The sequence below is a fragment of the Osmerus mordax genome, chromosome 15 (genome assembly GCF_038355195.1).
Source record: "Osmerus mordax isolate fOsmMor3 chromosome 15, fOsmMor3.pri, whole genome shotgun sequence".
NCBI classification, from domain to species: domain Eukaryota; kingdom Metazoa; phylum Chordata; class Actinopteri; order Osmeriformes; family Osmeridae; genus Osmerus; species Osmerus mordax.
The window spans coordinates 11,391,906-11,418,174 of record NC_090064.1 but is presented as its reverse complement, the minus strand read 5'-3'; the positions used below and the strand labels follow the sequence as shown (position 1 = coordinate 11,418,174).

Below are 26,269 nucleotides of genomic sequence, written 5' to 3'. Positions count from 1 at the left end.
TTTCCCTGCAGTATCAGTCCTTCTTGTTAATTTCAACCCTCTGCTGAGAGCTATGACCCAGCAAATGAGGTCCCAACCTCTAAACGAGACTCAAGAAGGCCTCTGGCTGTGAGGCTACCTGACCCACAGCTGTGTTTGATCATCTCACAGTGATCCCTACCTGAGCCCTAATACCAACCTGCTGCTCCAATTATGGCTAACGGTAAAACACACAGTTTTGCTGCCCTTAAAAAAACACAAAATGACCTCTATTATCATTTCAGACGGGCTCAGAACTTAATCCATGCCGGACTGTGTCCTAACCCAAGCAAAGGGGTTGGAGTTATAGGCTCTAGTATCCAAAGAGAAGCTTTGGGATGTGATCTTTTGACTACTCCAGAAAGCCTAGGATTTGAATTCTGTTCAGAAGCAGTGTACTTTGTCTTTTCTTCGGCCTGAAATCGATCTGTTTGTAAAATCAGATTGCGACTGAACGCGTGCCAAAAGACTAACTTGAGGGCAAACAGACGTCACACACATACACACACTGCCAAAGAGTGTACGATTGAGACGTTCACCGTTCTGAGACAATAGCCAGACACAGTGAGATTGTGGTGTAATGTGTGTGATCTCATCTGTAACCCATTCACACTCCAACACAAGTGTTTCAGAGATAAGATAAAAGTGTCTCTCCCGCTAATTGCATTGATGTTCCTATTAGTCTGAGAAGATCCTGACTGACTGTGATAGTTGGGTTGGGCTCCGTCTTTGATCGGTGAACTGTATCTGCTGGGCACAAAGACAGGGGTGGAGATAGATGGACATAAGTCTGTGTTTGGGGTCTTGTTACTCTCTAGGATGAATGTCTGTCAATCTCTCTCTACAGAAAAACAATTACAAAAAGTATTGTCCTTCAGAGCATTTGAGAGATCTACCCTCAAACTCAAATAGAAATTTGCACTCTGCAGTATGAAAATGGGCAAAATGTGTTTCACTAGCCTTGTTAGCTAATTTCATAATTGACTAATAGAATAACGTGCTCTGATGCACAATATTTTGTATATGTCCCAAAAAAGGAATGTAGGAGAGGATTAGTAAAACAATGAGCCATCCCCACAACGTCGCTGTTTCAGTGACGTTAAACTTCTCTCCCCACTCCCTTTGAAACGATCTCTAATAGGTTCCACATTTTTCACCCGGGGGACGCGTTTGCCATCAGGCCAGTAATTTAATCTCATCTCCGGCTATCCAAACTCCGCACGACGTCCCAGGGTTTGCACTGAAACATAACCTCACCTATCCTCCTCTCCAAAGCAAACCTTCAGTGGAGGAGCGGACAGATGTAGAAAACACGTGGTTATACGGAGAACACTCTGCAGACGCGGGACTTCCTTTGCGCGTTGACATTTTTGTGGGTTTGAGAGGTGGTTAACCAACGCACTGGCAAACAGATATCAATATCCCAACACTCTAAACTTGCAGTCTACAGGACAACAACTCAAAGGGCCAGGCTTCAGGAATATTCCTTCTTTTTATGCTGAAATAATCATTTTGCCAACGCAGACTCAAACGATATGGGACTCTTAACAGGACGCTCATCATGAAGAAGTAAAGTTTGGATTTGAAGTTGGAAGACAGAAACTTTATTTTGTTTTTAATAGTATTATAAACTGTTTTAAGAAACGCTGATCAGACGTGTTTGATTGCACTGGATGTGGGGATGCGCAAAAAGTGAACGTGGGACCGTCAACTTCTTACTCATACACCATTCTTATAGATTTATAGAACGCCATGAAAGGTAGGCAAAGGGACTGAAATATTGCAGTGTTTTGTCTATTCATTTAATAATCTTTTTTGACGAAAGTGTTGCTTGGTATTATTTCGATGTGTCTCTGTCTGGATGTGCGTGCTTGCGCGGTATGTCACATCTGGTTAAGATTATCGTCCTGCGCAGTGCTGAAACGGAATTTTTGAAATACGTTGTCGTATGCATATGTCTATTCTATTAGAATATATACCTTATTCTATTCATCATCCATCAACATGATCAAGACTACATTTGGTTGCAGAAGATGTCTATGTGTTTCTCCTTCTACTTCGGCCATCGAAGTTAATGATGATGGAGTCAGAGCTCAGCTGCAAATATGGCCACTGTGTTGAGCAGTCTGGGCTAAAAGTCTTAAAGGCTTGTCATCTACTCATTCTGCCCTGTCTATTTTTAGATGTTCGTTGAGCAGAGTGATTGGGTACATAAGTCATCCTACCCCCTACTGCCCCTGCCTCTCATTGCCCCCTTCTACCCTTGTCTCTTCTGCCCCTGGCCCCACTGCCTCTACTGTTCCCTGCCCTTGTCTGTCCTGTCCCCCTGCCCGATGCCGACCAGTCAACTCTGTATCTCTCAGACATCTGTTGGCCATTACCAGTGATGTTCTCCCCCCAAGCCTCATCCTACCCTGTGTCCCATAGCAGAGTGGTAAAAGAGTGTAATTAGCTGGTTTCACAGTCAAGTCAGAGAAACCACAGGCTTTGGCTCATCCTACAACCCAATGTCTGATTTGACTTGACTCACCATCACGCTGGAGTTATAGCATATGTCACATACCCTTATCTGTCTGCTGACTCAGGCATATATATATGCAAAAGCATCTTACTAGCGCTTTGCTTCATTGGTTGATCTGGGGCGAGGTGTTTTACAGAGGCAATTTGTGTTTGTATGTACTGTATGTCTGTGAAGCCATGCTCAACTACTGTACTAACTGTACATGTATGTGTCTTCTTACATTTACAGACGATTTTGCAGACGAGGAGGAAGTACAGTCTTTTGGATACAAGAGGTTCGGTGAGTAGAAGAAAATCCCCTACTACTACTGTATGATCTGTCTCAGCTGGGCCTTAGACTGACGGCTGCCTTCCTCTTCCTCCTCCTCCTCCTCCTCCTCCTCCTCCTCCTCCTCCGAGAGAAAGCTAAACAAAGAGGCAGTGTGTGTCACAACAGACATAGGTCAGTGTGGGCCATGTCTCCTCACAGCCAAGGGGTCAGGAGGTCACCAAAGTGTTCCTACTGTGGACAGCCTAAGTATGGGCTTCGACGGAGCAGCAGCTAACTGCGCCTGACAGCCTGTGTGGGCCATCCCACCCAGAGCCCTAGAACAGCGGACACAGCTTGGGAGGTCAAGAGGACAAAGCCTCAGAAACACACACTCCCCCATTTATTTACAGAGCGATGCACACATACATACACTGGCTACTTTCTTTCTTTCTCTCTCTCTCTCTCTCTCTCTCTCTCTCTCTCTCTCTCTCTCTCTCTCTCTCTCTCTCTCTCTCTCTCTCTCTCTCTCTCTCTCTCTCTCTCTCTCTCTCTCTCTCTCTCTCTCTCTCTCTCACACACACACACACACACACACACACACACACACACACACACACACAGAGGGAGGGAGACACGCTCCTCTGTTCTCTTGAGAGCTAGAGAGAGTACTCCATCACTGTAGTGTACTGTTGATCTAGGAGGGGATGTGGGAGCCTCTATGTCTCTCAGCTCTGCTCCAGTATGACTCATCCACTCATGCTTGGGCCCGGGGCCCAGGTCGTAGGCCTCAGTGTGAGGATGGGGAGCGGGCCCTCTCTCTTCTTTTTTTACCCCAGCACCGGCGGAGTCAAACTCAAACTGTGTTAAAACACAATCTCCCTCATCAAAGTGTCACCCGAGAGGAAGCATCCTGTTTGTCTTTCTCTCTGAGTGCGCGAGGGAGGGAGGGAGGGAGTGAGGCAGCCCGGCTCCTGGACTACATTAGAGTGGTGTGGGGACCGGGCCCAAGGCCAACTCGCTTTCAACTTTATTCAAATGAACTCTGGATGTGTGGAACAGTTCTGGCTGAGAAAGCAGCTAGCTCAAGAGGCTGAGCTAGAAGGGTTGCAGGCCCAGGGAGGGGAGGTGGATGGGTGGGGGAGGTCGTTGAGGGGTTAGGGAGGGAAGACCACAGCAGCAGCAGCTGGACTGGACTGAAGGCTTGTCCGAAATGCTGTCTCCAAGGGCCATATTGTGCAATTTAAAGCTGCTGCAAGCCTTCATTGCCCACACCATCACACATGCTACATGTACCTTCTCACTCTTCAGCCTTCATCTTTATTATCTTGGCACTCTGCTGGAGGAGAACCATATGTTTGCATCTGCAGAGGCACCAGAGTAAAGTATCTGGCCATGACTGTACAGTTAATTCAGCTGACTCCAGACCATGTTCTGAACAAGTGCTGGCTAAGTAGCTGTAGTGCTGTTTGGGGATTGATAGATTATTTGCGTTGACTTATCAGTCTCCATTTTTTGGGAGAAAAGTTGTTTGTTAGACACAACTTGTGTGTTGGTTTTCTTGACCCCATTTGGAGAATTCCTGAAATTCTGGGAGCGCTTGCTTGTACTGTCTAGCACTGATCCCAGTCTTCCAATGAAATGTAGGCTAAGCTGTATGACAGATAGATAACTCCCAGAGAAGCTTTCATCCAGAACATTCTTCCTCAGTGATTCAGAAGTCCTTCAGGACAAGATGGTTGTGTTTCCCAGAGCAGAAGGAACTTACCCTTACCAGAACCCTTACCTTGCTCTCTCACCCCCCAACACAGAGGCCTACGGTTGGCTGCATTAAAAACGCAAAGGTGTAAAATCAGCACACTTGAGCACTGTATGGGACCACATGTTGAAATGTGTTTATGTGCTTTTGGTGGAGTCATGTGCAATTGCTGACATATGTGCCGCAGAATCACCCGGGTAACCATTTCGCTTTCTCATCGTCAGAATGAGCTGAGCGGACACGGCCCTGGGTTCATAAACCCAGATACGTATGAAACACTGGTTCTGTTTCCCCCTGTCTTCTTTCTCTCACTCTCTTACATGTGGATGGACACACACACACACACGCACACACGGGCGCTGAGTGAATTCATATGGTAATCCCATCTCCTTCTTTCTGCCAAATTGAAGCCAGCTCAAAATTACCTCTCCAGTCCTCAAGGTTTGGACATATTTATTTTCCTGTGGGGGGTTGACATAGGAAGGTCATTAGAATGAGACCAAAAATCCAGTCTGTTCTTTAGCTGAACCCCCTCAGCTCTTGTTAAAGGCTGGATGAAGGGAATCTGTCATGGGCTTGAGAAGCTGTCCTTCTGGCTTCAGCACAGGCATTACCCCTACATACCCTACTGGCAGGCAGTGACATGGATGTGGAGAGAGCCCAGGACTGTTTTGTAATTAGAGGACTTTAATGTCCCTCTCCAGTTAGTAGTCTGTTCCGCTCGCACTTGACCTAGGTGATTGTTCTAAGGAGCCGTTGTGGAGGTAGTTACACCAGAGATATCGAGGCTTCAGGAGCCTCTCCTCCCACATCTGGGTCTGGAGTCGTGGGCCAGGCATTCTGTGGCCGGTTTAGAACCTAGAGTGTGCTGATCTGTTTCCTGCACTTGTTATGGTTTCTTCAGCATGGCCCGCTGGAGTGAAGAGCTGGGGTCGCTGCCCAGGCCCAGCTGTGTCAGCACAGCCGGCCTCCCAGTTCTGTCCGATGGGCCCCTCTGGCGGGGAACGGAGTCGAACTTGACTTCCCACCCCCTATCCAACCTCCCCAACTTACTCTTGGCACCATGCTCCAGATGAAATAGGAAAAACACACAGAAAAGCCACTTTAGACTGACTTTCAACAAGACGTGGAGTGTATCTCCAACTCAATCTTCCAGTGTTTCCCGTGGCTTTGCTCTATGTGCCACTCTGCAGTGTCAAGCAGCGTGGAATGCACTTTTATGTGGCTCCCTTGCTCAAGTTGTGGTGTTTCTCAAACGCTCTCCATCAGTTTCCTCTCTCAACATTACAACAACAGGATTTTATTAGCTATTTTTCATTGTTGAAGAAGCCTTAAATGTGCTTACCAGTCACCACTGTTGTCGAGGTTGCGTTTGAACTAGGGAGTCCCTCACAAGTCAGATTGGTTACCCTTTTAGCATGTGTCTGTTTGCTTTAGCTGTCTCTTTCATTCTCCTCGTTTCTTGTTTTTCCCGACTCTCTCTGTTAGGGCAGTGGTTTTGGTGAAAATCAAACAACATCAACTTAACTTTTTCCTAATCACGTCACTCTGGGTAGGTGTGATCTCCAGGTTAGTTCTGCATAACAGAGCTCAGACAATACTGTGCCCCCATCATATTCTCTTCTGAAACTTAAGGCCATAAGATTGAGAGGGCAATTTACACACTTAACCTTACCTGACCGTGCAAGCGTGTCAGGTCAACCACCTGTGCACCTCCCACTATGCAGTGCAGAGAGCAGGGAGGGATGGGAAAGTACTTGTAGAAGTCACCCAGGGACTGGGCCATCGAACCTGAGTTGCAAGCTAGTAAAACACTCTTCCAGACCTTAGAGCGTGCAAGAGAAAAGATAGAAAGACACTATTAAAAAAGAATGATGGAGAGAATGAACAGAGAAGAGTGAGCAAGAGAGAAAGGGGGGGGGGGGGGTCATCATCGATGTTGTGTCAAGGAAAGGGTGGGTGAAAACCATGAATCATTTTCCAGTAACACAGGAATAAAATTGAAACTGAGTTGTGTAACAGGACACAGGAAAGGTCTTAGTTTCCAGATTTTATTGCAGTAACATTCTAGTATGGCTTACATATCTCTGTCTGCTGGAAGAGAGACCAGTCTCAGGTCACACAAATATAGTAGAAACTATATGGCTATTAGAGCTGGGTAAATCTGGGTAGAGCAGGGCTACGATCCAACAGACAAGACATCCTTTCACATCTTACTGTAAAAACCCCCAACTCTGTTACAATTTGGCAGTTACTGTAACAAAAATAAATCAATCCTACAGTAAAACCTAAAACTGCTGGACACCCCATCGATGCTTTATCTGAACCCATGCTAAAGCTGGACATAAAGACCAGAGCAGACATGATCTACACACTCTGCACGCTGCCCCTTCTCATCTCCCTAGAATGTCCACACCCACTCCCAGAGACAGAGAGATCGAGCGAGATAACATCGATGAGGTGAATGTGCAAGGAGAACAAGAGGTGCTGAGAAGGAAGGAGAGAGAGGCGGGTGGGTGGGTTGGGCTTGGGGGGGTTCTTCCCCAGGGGGAGGAAGGGAGTGAAAAAGACGAAGGAAGAAAAGGTGGAGGGGAACCAGGCTGTTGAAAGACAAGACCAGGAAGAGGACAGATGGATTTGGAGGAGGGAAAGGATAGATAAGAATGGTAAAGATCTAGTTACAGTGTGTGTGTGTGTGTGTGTGTGTGTGTGTGTGTGTGTGTGTGTGTGTGTGTGTGTATATGACAGATGGGGGAGACTGGGATTCTAACAATGAAAGCCAGTTGGACATTGTTTATGGAGAAAAATCTGTTGACGATCTTGTTGTTCACCTGCTCTCCTCACACACTCACACCAAACCTGAAAATACTTTTTAGGTTTGGCCTTATTAAGTTGTGCTGTTGTACATTTTGAGTAGGTTATGTATCCAAAAGAAATTATTTGGTTTTCCTTTATAGTATTTTATCAAAAGACTACGACAAAAGTATATATTGACTGCAAACTATCACATCCAAACCCTGCAGACAGTGAATCCAGAAAGGGAAAACTTTATCTTACACAATCATAACTCATTCCCATCAATATAGGAGCCAAAGGGAAAATGGCAGGCGATCAAGGAAGACAAAGGAATCTTGTCTGCACATAGAGTCCTTCATCAACATCATCCTGCATTATAGGTCATCACAACTACAGACAAAACCCTTATTTCTCTCCTGATCCCCCAGCAGAAAGAGTGGTGTTAATCCAGTCAACATGTGATTTGGCCTGAACAACACACATGCTAGCAGTTAGATCTTGTTTTTTTAATCCAGCGTCTGGTGTGAACGACTCTTTGCTTTCACCTGAGGAAGACCAGCTGCCCTCCACTCTACCTCAACTTCAAACCTCCACCCCCACCTTCTCCTCTGGCCCCTCATCTCTACCTCCACCCCCATCTCCTCTCTCACCCCCCCTTCTCTGTATCCCATTCCCACCCCACGTCCTCCATCAACCCCCACCTCTATCTCAACCCCCCCACACACACCTTAGCTTAACCCCCAACTTCACATACTACCCCCAACCTCCATCCCTATACCCCCACCCCTGCTAGCTCCACTTCCCCGGCTCAGCTCCACGTCACCAGCCCCGGTGTTTCCTGGAGGTGACCCATGCAGTGATGCAGCAGCAGGCTGACCCCCAGTGTTGGAGTCAGGGTCAGGGAGGCCTCCCCTGCGGTGTATTTGACATGGCTTTCAAGCATAGTGTCTAAATATAACATCCACAAATGGAGAGTGGAACAGCAGAGAAGGTGTGAGCTATGCCAGGACACCTGCATACCTTTGAGGCCTCCCTTGAAAAGTGGTGTATTACACTTGGCAAGCCTTTGTTTTAAAGAGGCCATGTTCGAGTTATACTGCACCTACATATATACCCCCTGGGTATAATGGATTCTGTATAATGTTTGTGTGTGTGTGTTGTAAGCATTAGTGAAAAAGTGCACACACACATGTAAACGATGAATCCGGTGGTTCTTATTCATACTCGTTTAGCATACTGAAAAACATAGGAGCTGTTTTTCAGAGGTTGAAACGTTAACGAAAGAAAATAAATCGACTCAGCAAGCTGCCAAGATCAACCCGCTGCTTCCTGGTGGTTGTGAAAACCAGAGCAGAGGTAGAAAGGAGATGCAGTCTAGTCCAGATCCCTGTCAGAACCATAATGACTATCACATTTTCAGATGTGGCTAAAACTCAGAAGGAAGAAAAGTTCACTGGTGTATTTTCTTTTTACACACTTTCCTGAACCCAGTGGGTCTTCGCTTTCAGTGTTTGATCCACTGGGGAATGTACAGCGATGTATATTATACCAAGATGTAGGTTATGGTAACTATAGCGCTGACGTTGATGGGTGAAGAAGCATCAAAAGGTTCCTGTTAAACCCAACCGTGGCTGTTCAGAGTGGTGCCAGAGGAGAACCATTTGAGGTATACATCAAAAAAACTTCCAGGGGAGAGGAGTCGGCTGTTTAGCCCCTCAAAACAAACTGCAAACAAAGTAAACAGCTTTGTTGGGGGCACAGTTTTAAACGTTTTGTTCTCTGTTGTTGATTAGTGTTTCCAGTAACTGCTGTATACTCTGCGTGATTCATATGCCCAGATGTCTGACAGTCAGGCGGGTGCTCCTCTGATTGGGTAAAGGCAGCTCTGACAGTGTTTTAATTGGCTCAGGGCAGGCCTGACATTAAAGAGCATGCTTCTCTGAAGACATTGACAGACAAACGTGCAGACCATCTTCTTGTCCAAATACAGCTTGGTGTCATGGAGATTGACAAGCCACGCCCCCGCATACCAACACAGTTGTGGTAGGCCACCCATGTGGAGCTCCATTACCCACGATGCAACAGACAGACAGTCTTTATTGTTACATCCTTCAGAATGCAAGCCATAGCTTTTATGTCTGCTTTTCTTTTTATGTAGATATGTTGATGTTGGACATTACTCAGGTGTGGGAGGGAAAGGATATTATGGAAATGTATAATTTGTCATGTGGTTTCCTCTCATTCAATTGTGTCCATATGGATTATAAACCAACTCAAATCCAAATTTTGAATTTCCTGCTACATGTAACTGTCAGTAAAAATCGAACCCCCGCCACCACATTTTGAGGACTTAACTTGTATTGCCACTTTTATGAATCTCTGACAGATAAATATGTAATCATCTTTTTTATTCAAACCATGGTTAGTTAATTCTACAGGCCAAACTGGAGCGGGTATGACTTACCTTCTAATTAAAATGTAACCTTAAAACCCTTAAATTACAGAGTGGTTGATTCAAGGTTGACCATAAGCCCTGACAACTCTTCACAACCATACAGTAAATCTTTGCAACCCAACCAACACCACAGCAGTACAACACAGAGCGTTGCGTTGCATGGGAAAGCCAACCCTTCTCTGAAGAGGATGTGATTTGAATAAAACCTGCTTCTCTTGCTCTGTACCTCAGCTAGCGTTGGTTCATCTTAGCTTTATCCCAGCAGGTTTAAGCTCAGCTTGTGTTAGCTCAACACTCCACATGGCTTTGGGTCTGACTACATTGAGGCCGGTGGCCAAGTGAGTGATGAGTTTTGCTGATGGGACTCTGCCTGGGCAGTAAAACCTCCGGCCCATTGTGACTCCCCCAACATGCTTCCTGTTAAACCAGCCCAAGAATCTGCCTAGCTTCTTTATGACCTAATGGTTCTATCTGGATCCACATCTGCAGCCTTGACGTAGACCAGGTTGATTTGGAGTTATAGCACAGATATATAAACCGAAAGCTATGGGATGTAGACAGTTACTTGACTTTGTTGAGGTTGTACTGGCAACAGTGCTATAATCTCTTAGCTGTAATATCGATGGCAAACCTGAGCTCACAATATCACACTATGTAACCAAGGATACTGTGGGTACATGTGTGTGTTAGTTTGTGTGTGTGCGTGTGTGCATATAGTTTGTGTGTGACTAGGTTAATATAAGTAAAACCTCATGGCTCCTGTGAAGTTAAATAGCTGCTGGCAGAGTGGAGCTGCTTTAGATCTCCATCCATCTTTCCCCTTGTGTTTTCCTCACTCAGAAGCACACAGGTATGTTACTGTAGAGCACTCAGAGTATGCAGTCAAGTAGTCACGCACATACCCACCGCAGACCCAAATGAACTCAGTCGCCTTACTGTCAAACACCAAAAGGCATGGCAAGTCAGGTATACTGACACAAACAGTGCATCTGACACACAGGTATGTTGGGGGCCTCTGGCTGGGGGTCTAGAGGTGGGCCTTGGGTTTGGAGTTTGGCCTGAGGGCCTAGGGTCTGGAGTTAGGGCTGTGTCCAGGGTCAGGGCTGGAGCCTGGGACTGGATTTGAGGGAGAGTAGTGTGCCCTCTTTATGGGGAATGAGCTCAGACTGTGTGTTGTCATGTTGCACAGAGGGGAGTACATTCACACTGTGTTCTATAAAACCGTATTTACTACTAATGCCATGTTGTTTATGGTGTATGGTAGGAAGTAAATGTGAACTTTCTGGAGACAGACTAAAACACTCATTCTAGACCCCTGCACATGGCCATGGTTACCGTGTGCAAGCAGATTAAGTTCCAAGTTAGAATGAGAGGGGGCGAGTGAAACGGGGGAGGCAGAAGACGGAGAGAAAGGGTGAGAGCAGAAGGGGAGGGAGGACTGTATGATGTTAACGTCAAGTCCCCAACGTGGCCACCACAGACCTCCATCAGCAGCAACAGAAGAGCCAGTCATGAAACGTCATGCCTCGAATACCAGTTTATGGTTTATTTTCTCAGCTGTGTATCAGTGAGAATATGTCCCCTTTGTCTGTTTTATTTCCCTTTCCTACGACCAGTTACGTCCAGCGGTTTATTTGCGCTTGACTCCCTGCCCCTTGCTTCTCCGTCACTGGGGGTCTTAGTAGATTTAGTTTTGAGGGGCACCCAGAGGAGCCAATTATGGGATAGCAACCCATAAGAGTGAGACAAGGGGTCATCAGAGACAAGGACCAGGTTCCAACCATTCCTAAAACAAGAAGTTGAGCACAAAGAAAAACCAAAGAAGGTTCTGGAAGGTTGAAAGAAGGGAAAAAGAGAGGGTGTGCGAGAGGGGAAAAGAGAGACTGCCAAACATCTCCATTTAAAATGCTGACTGGAAGGAAATGAGAATACGCCAGTCTTTACTCTTTCAAGCTTTTGAGATGGTGCAGGATTGCATGTGGAGTTGTACAGAATGCTTGACCTTTTGATCTTTCTCATTCGAAGATCAATGGAACATCAGTGCTTGTATTGTTTCAGTTTCTATCTGTCATTGAGTTTAATATATTTTATTATAGTTATCAAAACTCCCCATGATCCCATTTAGTTCTTTTTGCTGACAGTGTCTGTTTTATTTTCTTCTGTATCAATTTCTGGACGCTGATGGAGGTCATTAAACATTGGGCCACACACATGCACACATTCACACACACATACACACACACACAAACTGGAAGACAGCAATGTTTGGGGTGCTTAAACCCTTGTTTTGCTTTGTAACCAAAACCCAGAGTCATTGCCTGGGCCTCAAATCCCCAAGCTGTGCTGCGGCCAACCCGCTCCCTCTCCCTGTTTCTATTGTTGATTGAGGTTTCTAGAAAGACGACCTGCTTGTCTAACACAGAGTCTGTGCAGACCCAGGCAGGGCCTCTGGTCAGGGTGGATGGGACTTACTAAGCAGGTTCTGTCTTCTGCTCGCTGCCTGCCTGTCTGCTGGCCACTTGTCCCATTTGTGTTTCTTTGTCCATCTTTACTATCAGATGGTGTGAAGACATTACAGCATCCATGATGGGGTTGCTGGGTTTTTGCTGGCTTTGTATTACCTTAAATCCACCTGCTGTCCAACTTGTAAAATATGTCCCCTCTGTCTCTCTGTCTGTGTTATCTGTCTTTCTCTGGCGTAAGTAGTCCTCTAAGCTCTCTCTCTGTCACACACTGTCACACTGCAGACCCTGCCTGCAGTCTGGCTAACCTCTCTATAGCGTGATGGTATGCAGATCTACTGTCACGGCTATGTCCGGTCTGCTTTTTCGCTATGTCCTCCTCTTCATCTTTATGTCATCTGGTGTCTCCATACTTCTGGCCTCCACCTCCTTCTCTGTATTGCTCTATTCCTGTTTTCCTCTTTCTCTCTTCCTCCATCATTCAGATATCACTCTTGCTGTGTCCCTCTCATCTCTCTCTTCCCGCTCCTCTTTCACTCATAACCGCGTGTGTCACGCCTGGCTGTCTCGCGTGGCGAAGGCGTATGGTTTCCATCACATGCAGTAAAAGAGATGGGGCGTTTGGCCACACACGGAGGAGGGATGGTGTCAGCTTCTCTGGGCCCCAGGAGCTATCCATGAATTCAGGGGCCCTCGCACCACCCCCGACGAGCCATGCTGCTCCCCAGGAGATGAGGTCATTGGCAGGTACAGGCTTTAAGTTAGAACAGTGGGTATGTTTTAGATCAGAGCCAATTCAAACTGTTAAACAGTCCATCATTAGGCAGGACTTCCATAGAGCCAAGATCTGGACCTCCACTGTGGATGCTGGAGGTGGAGAGGAGGCCTGTTGGAGATGTACTGCATGGAGGCCCAGTTTGGACCCTGGATATAGAGTTGAAGCCCACCCTGGTCAGACTGGTTCCCTGTCCCCCTGCCCACAGACTGATGCACCTCGCACACATGCACACAGACACACTCATGCTCACACATGCACACATAATTTGATTCAGTCTCTTTACTACTCCTCGAAGCCATTGAGAAAGCAGAGCAGCGTATGAGTCATTCATTAAACCCTCTTCTCCCTCCAAATAGTAAAAGATCTTGGCTTGGATTACAGCATATCAAAAGATCTTATTAAACTTCCTCTCTTCTCTGTTTGAGGTAACGAGAGACAGATGGACTGAGGGGTTGCAGCTATTTTAAACCTCTTATAAACAAGTAGAGTGTTTAGCGTGACTTACAAAACAAATGTAACAATTTAAAGGAATGGTCTGGACCTGTTATTGTCTGGTCCCACTCTAACCCGAAGGAAGTGACCGACTGGCTGTTGTCTTAGAGTGTCCTCAGTCTCTGAAACTCCTTGCTCCCTGTCTCTTGTCAAGCATGCCAGAGATCTCATTGCACATAACAATGCTCTGATTGCCCTCTTGGAGTAGATGTGAGTTGAGGGTCGGATTCCTGGAAAGGGCTGAGTGTGTTAAGCAAGGCAGCGCTCCAAAACACAGTGTGTCTGACCTCAGATCTCTGAGCTCTGTGTTGTCATCCGTTACTATAGCGTCCCTGCTACTATTTACTGTAAATAAACGTATTTTAATGAGCTGGGCTCGCTTATCTGTTCTGAGCTAACCTAGTCACTGGGAGGTCATTTTGACTGTTTAGTAAGGCTCAGTTGTTTTGTTTTTTGGGGGGATGGGGATTGAACAAACGATGTTTGGGCAGGATTAGTGTTCAGGAAATCTCAGTGATAGATCTTGAAGGCCCAGCCTAGACGTCTACTGAGCCAAGAGACGAACCTTGTCAGAATGTCAGATCATCTTAATGGCTTCTACAAAACAATAGCATGTTGTCCCTCCTAAACACCCAGGGAAACCACATTGATGTAGAAAGGGATTTAAGTGCTATTCTTGTTGTGGAGAAGGTTCTATGGGTTTTTGTATTGCTTCGATGTCTTTTGCCACAGGCAGTAATGTTTTTCTTTTTTTTGCCAGCATGTGGTCTTTGCATCCTGAATGTAGTTTTGTGGTCAGGATCGACAGAGCTAAACTGAATTACTGTCCAGTTGAATGAGGACGATGACAAAACTCTACAGATACAGATACCAGGCTGTAGTTAATCTGTGAACAAGGAGTTTGGCATTCACTTATGTCTCTAGTTCTGTCTGTTTTTGGTCAAACACACTTTTCCCCCGAAATTACAATGACAAGACAAGACAAGCATTTTCTTGTAGAGTTTGGGTTTGGTTTCACAGTAGAATTGAACTCTTATAGCTGACAGACCAGACACATTATAAAGAATCACAAACAAAAGCCTACCCATCAGAAGTGGAAAGGCATTTAGTGCCTGCCACAGATACTCAGTGTTTTGAATAATCTGAAAGAATCTGCACATGATTCACACATGATTACAGACAAAATGTACATATGAAATTAAGGAAACATATGTATGACTTGGATCACAGCCAGCAAGACAATGAGAATACAATAAGATAGAACCCATATCCCAGGTGTCTTTGCTGCCTGAGCCTTTCTCACAGGGCTGACCTGACTTTGATGTGACACAGTCAGAGAAGGGCAGCATCTGTGCCTTGTTGTGATGCTGTCAGACCCAGGGCCCATCCAGGATGTGACCTACTGAGAGGCAAACATCCAGGTCAGGACCAAAGCATTCTAACAGAACCTTGGGTCACGACCCCAAACTGGCCCTTGGACATCCAAGTGGAACGTAGCGAAACATAAGTGTGTTCAACACAACACAGCTGTCTCCCATGATGCATCTGTCCTATTCTGAGCTCCATTTCTCTCTTTCTTTCTGTCCTGCTCTCAGAGAATGCAACTGACTGCTGTTGTTGTCAGCCATGTTTGTATTTTGCCAGGTGTCCTCCATATTTGACGAAAGCCAAAACTCAGCCCAGTTTATCCGCACAGCATTCTTAACATGTGACCCATGAGTTATAGCTTGATGTCTATTGACTGCACAGCCCACAACCTCCCCTATAAAGCATTTTCTATTTTAGCATTTATAGTTATACACACTGTCAATGGGTTTGGATTGAGCACCATAATCTTGCCCAATCAACTGTTTGATTTACTTCAGGCTGATATGCCTGCTTAGCATTAGTGATCCTCGAACGTATAAACAGACAATAATAATCACAAGTGTTCAGAAATGTTGAGTCATCACTTTGTTTGGAAATGATCTGTACTAAGCTTCAAGTGAGCTGCTGAACGAGGAGAGGCATGGGGAGTCTGTCCGCCACTGAAGCATGGTCGTCTTTTCTTGGAGCCGTGTGCTTGAGGTGTTTCTCTCCACTCCGAATTGGGGAAGGGATTTTAAGAGGTATTCTTGGCAGGCACGAGGCCTTGTTAAGCAAGTTTTAAAGAGGCCGCGGAGGCCCTTCAAAAAGCCCGTTCTTGACGGCCATGTGCCCAGGGCCCAGGTGAGTCACTCTGAGGTGGAGGAGGAGGGAGGGAGCCAGCTAGCAGGAAACATACGGAAACAGCGCTGGACAGGTGCTGCCTTTCACCTCTCCTGCCCCTTTGACTCTCAATCACTGTTTCTCCTCCCACCGCACGTTTTCGCTCTCTTTCACGCTCATGATCGCTCTTTCTTTTGCGCCCCCTCTCTCTCTCTCTCTCTCTCTCTCTCTCTCTCTCTCTCTCTCTCTCTCTCTCTCTCTCTCTCTCTCTCGTTAATAGGCACTTTTTGGCCTACCATTGTATTTTTGTTATTGTATTGGTATAATTATTATCAAACAATTTCACTAAAGGGGGAATTAAACTCTCCTCTATGTAGTGTACTCAAAATACAATATGACATCCTGCAGTGTAAAGCAGGCTATGCTAGCCATGGAGCACTAGCCCCAGTCAGTTGAGGACACCGCTGTTTGGACTAAATGCAGGAGTTGAGTACCGGAGTTTGGCTATACGCAGAGACATTTGACAGCTTAACCGTGTGTGCATAATAAGCTATGTCCGTGCCTCAACACTCCTGTCCGGTAAATCTCGGTTTCACTCGAGTTGGCAGAGGGAGCATGATCCGTCCTCCAGCTGGAGTGTTAAACCGAGGCCTGACACACACTGATCATTACTGTTCCCTTGGTAACTATTGGGAGGGTAGAGCTGTTAACATCGGTGTCCTAAACCGCATCCTGGACCGTGGTTGCATAAAAACGGACTAAACGATCGGACTAGCGTAATAATTGGCTAAGATGTACCTTGAGTAGCTCGAAGCGGTTGAGCAGCGTGGGTGGCGAGGGGTTCTGGCGCCCAAAGGTTTCCTGGGTTACACTTATCCACAATGGATTGTCCGTTTCCTTTCTCTAATGACTCATAATCATATTCCTCAGGATCATTTACAGCGTCCATTCATTTGAAATTTGTCCAATCGTTTGCCACTGGGTGTTGAATAGGTGTACCTTTGTGTTCTTCGTACACGGAGAACATACAGAATAGGATAAATGGTTTCTTAGTGTTGCCATGGAAAGTTCCATGTTCCAAGAATTCTCTTTCACTTTCTTGTCCAGCACACGGCATATGAAGGGGTTTTATTTCAGGTAAACTACATGAACACCAAGACCTTTTTTCCCCCGCTTCCTGAATTCAAATGAAATACAGCTGTGTTCCCGTCAGCACTGCGGATACAGGCACTAGTCTGTCAGGAAAGATATCGGAGGAAAGACATATTCCGGGAAAACGTAGAATACCAGGGTTCTGTATGTTCCTGTATGCATCCCTGTTGTTTAGAAAGATTTGAACCCATGGTTTGAATAATTGGATGGATATTGTGTCCCACACCTTGCAGGACAGACTAGAAACACAAAAGTACAGACCCCTAACAATGGCACAGTGGTGGTCCCTGTTTTACACCCACACACAGTGTATTGTGCAATACTGTACTCTTACTTGAATGTTTGACACAGATTTATTTGTACTGCATTGCAATCCACTTTTTTGTCTGTGTGTGTGACAGAGTGTGTGCATTTTGCATTTGTGTGTGTGTGAAGATGTGTGTGTGGGTATATGTATGAGTCTGAATTTGAGTGAATTTGCAGAGTGAAGACTACCCCCCCCCAAAAAAATAAGCATTTAACAGAGAGTAAACAGGCCTGTAGGGGTGCTTGTTTTCCTCCCCCTTGCCCCCCACCCCCATCACTACCCAGGAGCTCTGGGGACCACAGGGCCCTTTCATGTGGCCCACAGGGTGTTTGTCCAGATGTAGGAGTCTGGGGCTCCAGAGACCAGGCCTAGAGCCTGAGGAGTCCCCTGCCCACACAGGGCCTCTTCTTCATATGGTCTTACGAACCCCCAGGCCAGATTACTGTACGGGCTCATTGGATTCAGAGAGTTCTGGGGGTATTTGCTTAAGCAACTTCCAAATACTTGTCGCTATTAGGTCATCCTAAATCTGAAGTTAACATGAACCAACCTTTTATGTTGGTTCCTCCAAGAACCCTCACCGTTCTTGGTATCTCCTTTTTCTTAGAAAGCTTGATTACATTTACATTACAAAACATTTAGTCATTTAGCAGACACTCTTATCCAGAGCGACTTACAGTAAGTACAGGGACATTCCCCAAGGCAAGTAGGGTGAAGTGCCTTGCCCAAGGACACAATGTCATTTAGGCACGGCCGGGAATCGAACCAGCGACCTTCTGATTACTAGCCTGATTCTCTAACCGCTCAGCCACCTGACTCTTGATGTAACTGGGTTTTGAATAATACAGTGCGTTTAAACAGACGTGTGGTCATCAGTGTGCAACTGTGTCTGTCTCCCCTCCATAGGGATCCAGGAGGGCACCCAGTGTACCAAGTGTAAGAATGAATGGGCTCTGAAGACTTCCATCGGCCTGCTGTACGTGTTGTGCACCCTCCTCACCATCGCTGTGGCTGTCCTCGGATACAAAGGTAAGGCAAGATCCTCTCCTACCAAGGCTGGCTGAAATATTATTTAATAATAACAATGGCATTTCAAATCATTTCAGTATTGGATTGAGTCATACTGAAGTATCAGGTTAGAGGGGACCAGATTCTTGTCTCCAATGTGCCAGGCAAGATCAATCAAACACGAAGTAGTGTTTCAAAATATTTAAAAAAGTATTTGGATGGAGGCACACAGGACCTGTCTTCAGTTACATGTGTGTTAAACGCTGTCAGTTGAGCTGAGGCAAAAATATTCATTTGATTTCTTTATGGTAACATGGGGCCAGAATGATTAACATTTCTCTGCATAACCTCATTCACACCCTCACATGTAACACCTTGTATACATATTGAACCACAGTCATAAGGTTCGTTGAGGGCCAAGGTGTCCAAACATCGCGTGTGGTCGCTCTCCACCTCCTGCCAGGAAATAAGATCACTACTGCTTGATCAACATGAGCGTTTTGGGTCTGTTTGCATTGGAGGCGTGGGTGCATGTGTGTGGTATGTGTGTTTGAGCCAAGGTCCCATGTGACCCTTTAAAGTCTGCCCAACAATGACATGGATGATATTGGGCAATGTTTCATTGTTATTAATTAAAAGCAGTGAAAGACTCATGGAAAATATGAGTGTTTCTGCCTGACTGTAAGACTCTGTGTAACTAAAACAAGACTAGGTTTTTCACAAAAGTCACATTAGCGGCACCCCCCACTTCACTCCGCACCCTCTGGCCTCTGTCTGCCACTCCAATATGTGTGTGTATTTGAGTGTGTGTGTGTGTATACACCTTATTTTACCCTGACCTAAACTCCAGAACCTTCTCTACGTTTATTTTACCAACACCCCCTATTTTACCTCACACCTCCGGCCTCTACAAAGCCACAGCTCAGTTTCCTGTTCTGTTCGGCTCTGACATACTTTCCAGCTCGGGAAACCATCCTGCCATACTTCGAAGGCCGAACTCGGAACGTTCCAGCCATAATTGGTCTAAACATTCCCATATGCGGTCTATAAGTGTCTTCCTATTGACACTGTCTTGCAGTGACATGAACTTAACATGTCGAGCGGTTATCAGGGATTTGGAAGAATGATGTTCCTTATATTCACACTGGGGTTGTGTTTGTCCTCATAGCCTCTCCTGTCCCAGGCTCTGTGGTCTCATGCTGCCCTAATAGATCCCAGATGAGCAGTGAACTTGGTGCAACTCTAGCAGAACCCACCGAAATTGGGTTTTTACTGGCGCTGGGGCTCGGTTTTGGGGGCTCGGTTCTTCAGGGAACCACACCTCAGCCTAAACAAGCTCTCAGGTCCAGATGGTGGTATGTAGTGGTAGAACCCTTGACTCCGTGCTCGAAAACATCTGTCCTGCAGGTTCCTGTCAGACTGGATTGCTGATCTCAACTCGTGATCCCTCTCTCCTTCACCACTGAGCCGAAGTAGGGCTGTCTGGTGTCCCATCTTCCTCTACAGGATGTCAACTCCCCTGAGACACCATGCAGGACATCAGCAAAACCTTTTTTCCTCAGCTCTTTTATCTACTGAATCTTGTCCTTTGTCCGGTCAGCGAGGCTAGATAAAGGGGCTCACTCTGAGAACGAGATGGGAATTAAGGAGAAGAGTCTGAACGGAAAGAGAGAGAAAGAGTAGAGAAGAGAAAGAGAGAGCAGACAGGGAGAGATGGATGGATAGGGTTGGAGACTTCCCTCACTCTGCACTCATGCTACTTTCACTTCATATGTCAGTTTTTATTTGAGTGTGTATGTGTGAATCGTATTAAATTGGAATGACAAAAATACCACACAGCTGCAGTACAGCTGCAGGTATACTAAAACGATGACGACTTCAATACATAGATATATGGTATGAATTTGTATGTGTTTGTTGGCATACAAGTGAAACAATGTACAGTAATGTGTACTCTATGCTTTGGTCTGCAGACTGAGGTAAAATAGTCTTTTTTGCTTTGCGGTGTCTGGTGACTGGAAATGTGTCTAATTTCATTTGCAGTGGAACATTTGAGCCCAGTCTGACCATGCCTTCACTGGCACAACCTCCCTAAACAATGTTTTAAAGACAGGGTAGTTCATTTGGTAAACTCAAATCTGTCATCTGTTAGTCTTGTATTTTGAGAGGATTGATTTTTGTCTAGGAAGATATGAATGGAAACCATACAGGTTCACAATAAAAACTAGTGACACTGGTTTTCCAGCTCATCCACTTGTTTATTCTTAAGCAGGAGATTTTCTTGTATTTTTTCCTCCAGTTTTCAGAGAAATTGAAAGGCATTGTAGGAATGATGATCAGTGTTGTTCTGGTGTTGCGTTTCCTGTGCTAAAAGGAGATTAGGAAATCTGGATATGTTACATACTTATTGTGACATTCTGTCAAAAGGGGGAAGCTTTCACAATGTTTTACTCTATTTGTATTTCTTAAGCCATGTCGTGTAGTTCTGTCTGCTATGAATATCTGCTTTTCAAATTATATCAACCCATCCGAACTGTCTACTCTAGTATTCGAACTGTCTACTCTAGTTAGTTTGAAGATTTATGTACTGTCTTCTAGATTTGGACTCCCCTCCTAACAAGCTGACTTAGCCAGACTAGCTTTCGCTCTGTATGAGGCTGAACACACATGCAAGTCATTAAAGAAGGTTTTGCGTGAACTTCTGGGTTTCTATTTTCAGAGGCTTTTTTCTTCTTTCCATTGTTTGTTGACAATGAGAAAGTATACTCATCTTACGTGGTTGGAGAATGACTCACAGTTGTTACTCGAGCCTCTTTCATTTTCGAAGCCGTTACCTTTCATTTTGTCCGATCCAGTTAGGGCTCTTTAATTATCAAGGATTCCCCAACATTGAAGTGGGGATCCTCAAGCATTTAATCCAATTAGTTCTTGTTTTTTGTATTGTTTCAGCTATAGAGTAGAAGTGTAAACTCTCCAGACTCATTGCCTGTGATTAGCATCCTGTGTACCAAGCAAATGGCACAATAAGACATCAGTACAACATGGTACAACGAGTACTGTATTCCCCACAAACACAAATGAAAGTGGATCTGGTGACTGTTTTCAACACTCGCAGACTAAGGCTGTGTAAAGGGATGTACAGTATGGGGTCTGGCGGTCTTATATTAATGATGAACTGATCCCTGGGAGCAAAACTCAAACAGATGATGCCCATCAGAAATCAGGCCTGGAGGGCCTTTACCTGTTTTCTTAACTGGCGGATGAACAACAGTTAGGGTTGCAGAGCCGGAGCATGAGAAGGGCTGTGGTCTCTGCTCAGGACTGGGATGCCTCCCTGGAAGTGAGATGGCTCCCTGGAATCCCAGACACATTCCAGAGGAAATTAAGGGTCCGGTGGCCTGTGGGGGCGTGAAGACCCTCCCTGACACAACGTCTGTCTCCCCAGGGCTTCCTTTGATCCTCCTGTTTACTGAAGACCCCCTTGAGGTCACTTCCTGTTGCCGAGGGTCCCCCCTCTCCGACCACCCATTGAACGTATCGTCAAAACTTATGATGGGGTTCTCTTATGGTCATGAGAGGAAGAACTGAAGAACCATTTGTGACTCCAGACAACACCTTTTTAGGAAATTGTAAAGTAGTTTCTCCTGAGTGTTTATGTTCAGCCTAGTCATATCTGCAGCTATATAATACTTCACATACACTTAACCTTTCCTAATCCTGGAGCTAGCTATACCTGATGCAGTTGTTATTACATACCCAACAGATATGTAGACATCTTATACAGCGTCTGCCAGTGAGAGTCGCTGGATTTCTCTCTGATCCCTTTTAAATAGGAAGTCTGGGGTCTCCGGCTATTCAGTCTTTTTATCTCAGACACTTAATAATGTATCGAGCCTACCCGCCCAGTCTTACCTGTCCATTTTTTCGTTGCAGTGGTGCAGAAGGTTGACTACGTGTCAGAGGGGATGGAGAACTACGGTGGGAAAATCATAGAGGTGGAGACAGACTTGAAAAAGCTAGGTGAGTTTCACGACAGATCAGTACTCACTAGCTGAGCACACAATATTCTTTGTAAAACTTTTGAGACATCGACCATTGTGCTGCGGGTCAAAGATACCTTGTTGCCTGGTCTTAAATGCTGCAAAGGCATCGCCAAATGAACTTCAGGTGTATCCGTTCACCGTCCTACTTGTTCTCTTCAGACGATCAGACGGAACAGAAGACTGAAAACACAACCACAGAGTTCCAGGCCTTCAAGAACAACATCCGTGCTCTACAGCGGCAGCTGGCAGAGGTGTCAGAGCGGAGCAGCAGCAACCGGGCCGCACTGGGCCGTCTGCAGGATGCGGGCCTGGACTTCCAGAGCACACGGGCCTCCCTCCAGAGGCTGCTGGAAACCAACAGTGCCACGCTGCGCTCGGTGAATGGCACGCTGCTCGCCTACGGAAGCTCCATGGAGGGTCTGCAGGAGGACACGGTCAGGCTGCAGACGGAGCTGCAACAGCAGGTGAACCTCCAGAGAACCGTCCTGTTCAGCATCGGCAACCTCAACCTCACCCAGGCTCAACAGAGGGGGCTGATCTCCTCCTTGCAGCGCTCAGTGGATGACACCAGCCAGGCCATCCAGAAGATACACAACGACTTCCAGAACCTGGAGCAGACCGCCCGACAGACCCGCTCCGACTCCGATTGGCTCAGGGAGAAGGTGGAGAACCTGCAGGGTCTGGCCTCCAACGCCTCGGCCCTGGCCAAGGCCAACAATGACAGTCTGGAGGATATCATCTCACAGCTGGGTACCCTGGGGGGCCAGCTCCAGAACACTAGCAGCCTGGCTGAAGGCCACGACCAGACCCTGAGGGAGATGATGGACCAGCAGAGGGACCATGACAATCACACCTCCACCAAGTTCGACCAGTTGGAGCTGCGCCTAGATGAGTCAGAGCAGAGCATTGACCGGGTCACCGGCAACATCAGCTTCACCACCCAGCTTCTAGGGGCCATCAACATCAACCTCAACCAGCTGCGGACCTGCGGCGAGACTGTGGGCCGCCACTCCGACTTCCTGCTCAGCTTGAACAGCTCAGTGGCGGAGGTGAGGGGTGATGCAGCCACGCTGAGGTCCCAGCAGGAGGACTTGACTGCCAGGTTGGACAAGGAGGTGACCAGCCTCTCCATCGTCATGGAGGAGATGAAGCTGGTGGACAGCAAACACTCGCAGCTCATCACTAACTTCACCATTCTACAGGGTAAGTTATTTCATTCCACTACTATGTATCTTTGAGCCCATAAACCAAAAATATCTACAAGGGTACAATGTTAACCAAGACCATCGATCAGAGATGGTTTACTCATTGCCATTGTGGAAGGTATGGTTTCTCAGTCATGATGATATAAGTTTTCCCCTCTCTGATGGCATGTTTGTTTGTCTGTTCCAGGGCCCCCTGGTCCCAGAGGCCCCAAAGGAGACAAAGGGCCCCAAGGATCAGCTGGTCAGCCTGGTCAAAAGGGAGAAAAAGGAGACAAGGGTAGTCCAGGGCTCCAGGGACCCAGAGGAGAGAAAGGATCTGCTGGACAACCAGGATTACCAGGGTTCAAAGGTCAGCCTGGCTCCCGTGGCAGCCCAGGGTCCAAAGGCTCCCGAGGGTCTGGAGGCAGGGCAGGACCCCCAGGGGCCAAAGGGGAACCAGGCACGGCCGGTCTCCCAGGGAGAGATGGGCAGCCTGGCCCTCAGGGGGCCCAAGGACCACCAGGGATCCGAGGTGCAGTGGGGCCAGCTGGGGAGCAGGGGCCTAGGGGGCCTGTGGGTCCCATTGGCGCTCCAGGACCCCCAGGACTGCCAGGACTCCCTTACCCACCGGCAGTGCCCCTGGGCCCAATGTCTCTGCAGAGTGAACCTCCTGCTCCTACTTTGTGGGCCCCAGGTCAGACTCTGTCAGTTCCTTCTGTTTGTAACTGGTGAAATGTATGAATCCTTGCCCCACAACTGAGATGCTTTGGAGGTACTGCATGATGGAGTCATATCTGTTATGGAGTCTTATCAGTCAAAGTATAGTAACTATTTGGCCATTTTATAATTTATCAACATAGGTTGTCCTGCAGAGTGGGTTGGCTTCAGAGACAAGTGCTACTACTTCTCCAAAGAGCTCCACAGCTTTGACGAATCCAAGAGGAGCTGTCAAGCTCAGTCTGCATCAATGTTGATCATCAACGATATGGAGGAACAGGTAAAAGACCAACTCACATTGACACACAATTACAAAATATTTCTAAAACCACTCGAGAAATTAGAAACAGGCCCCGCCAATACCACATTATGAATGGACTGCATTATATTCCCGCTGCACGGTTTATTGAAGTCATTGTAATTTTTTAAAGAAGTATCTACAAACAGTGTCCTTGTTTGCCCTCCTCAGAAATGGCTTAAGAAGCAGACTTCTGGGAAGGGTTACTTCTGGATAGGTCTGACTGACAAGGAGGAGGAGAATGTGTGGCAATGGCTGGACGGAACAGAACCTGCCTTCACGTGAGTTCAGTCACTCTGTCCTTCCTTGTGTCTTCGTTCCTGCAGTATAGTGATTTCTTCATAGGATGGAAGAGTGCAGTTATAGATCATCTAAACAGGGCCAGTGGCCTCCAGTCAGTGTGTCCAGTGTCCAGTGAGGAGTTTGGAGTGTGAGTGCCCTCTGCTGTTTCTATGTAGGAAGTGGAAGCCTGGTCAGCCAGACAACTGGAGCCACGGACATGAACGAGGAGAGGACTGTGCTGGACTCACCCACGAGGGACTGTGGAATGATTTCTTCTGTGAAGATCTCATCAGCTTCATCTGTGAAAGGGAGATCGAAAGCTGTGAGTAACTGTCTTTCTGTCAATATTTTATAGATATGTATGTGTATACATACATATCTATTATAGTATTATATTATACTATAATGTATTATAGTTTTCTCTACTGTATATTACCTGTTCACTCATATGCAATATTACACAGTATTTATTTACTGAAACACTAATAAATATGTTTGTTTTTGTAGACAAAACTCCAGGACAAAAGCCCTCTCTGGAGAGGGAGGGGCATAGCTGAGTCAGAGAGGGTGTGGCGATGAGCAGGTAGACTCCACCCACAAAGTGTCACAACCCACTGACACTGTGCATGGACATCCCCTATGGAAAGAGAAGAGGGACATACAGGGCACAAGTCTGAACATAGGCTATGGTTGTATTCACTGGGTTCCTCCCACTGGTGGTCAGATTGATCTTCACTTCAAAGTGAATTCAGATCACACATTCCAGCATTTGCGATCCTGCCGCTGGACAATCGAAGAGTTAAGATGACTGATTGTGTTTCATTTTTGACCAAATTATCGGACTTATATAGATATTTTTCATTGTATTTTTATAGTATTGTTTTTATATGACTGTATTCCACACTTACAAATGATTATCTGAATGTACATTGTACTGTGTATGTTTTTTATATGCAGAAATTATTCCATCAATGCCATTGGGACTCACCCTAGTGTCTTTAATATCTGAAAGTAGTTCCTGAATAAATTGTGTGATATGCAAAATGATGCGTAAAAAGAAAAAAGATATCGCTGATATGCTATCCTTAAGGAACGTTGCCCAAACCTCAAATTCTATTTGACTACAGTTCAGCTACAATATCACATACCTGAAAATAAGTTAAGTATTTACCTATATGAATTGTTAGAAAATATGCTTGATTGTAAGTCACGACTGCAAGTTTACAATTTAGTATTTTTGTATGTATGATGTGAGTGATGATGAAGTCTGTATTGATATTAACTTGAGATAAACTTCCAACATCATACTGTAGTAATAAGAGACTGTGGATCTTAATAGATTATATTAAGCTACCAACTTGCTCTCATAATGCACATTTCCTGATTTAAGGTTAACTTCCAAACTTCCACAAACCAAAAAACAAGAATAAAGATGCAATTTATGAAGGAATTGTGTGAGAATTGGTAAGTTCATGTACATCTGTCATATTGTATGTGTAAGTAAAGTTGTGTCTTTTTGACATTGTCTTAAACCATATTCTTATAGACATTAAGGACAATCCTA

At 46.0% G+C, this 26,269-nt stretch overlaps 1 protein-coding gene across 1 annotated transcript; it reads left to right on the top strand.

Moving 5' to 3' along the window:
• The first annotated feature begins 1,547 nt into the window (after window positions 1-1,547).
• Window positions 1,548-26,246, top strand: LOC136957564 (collectin-12-like). Its single transcript, XM_067251596.1, has 10 exons — window positions 1,548-1,777; window positions 2,768-2,818; window positions 18,080-18,202; window positions 22,115-22,201; window positions 22,384-23,427; window positions 23,617-24,102; window positions 24,269-24,405; window positions 24,595-24,704; window positions 24,882-25,027; window positions 25,213-26,246. Exons 1-10 carry the CDS (start codon window positions 1,771-1,773, stop codon window positions 25,260-25,262), a joined length of 2,241 nt encoding a protein of 746 aa, XP_067107697.1. The 5' UTR covers window positions 1,548-1,770; the 3' UTR covers window positions 25,263-26,246.
• Window positions 26,247-26,269: the final 23 nt, after the last annotated feature.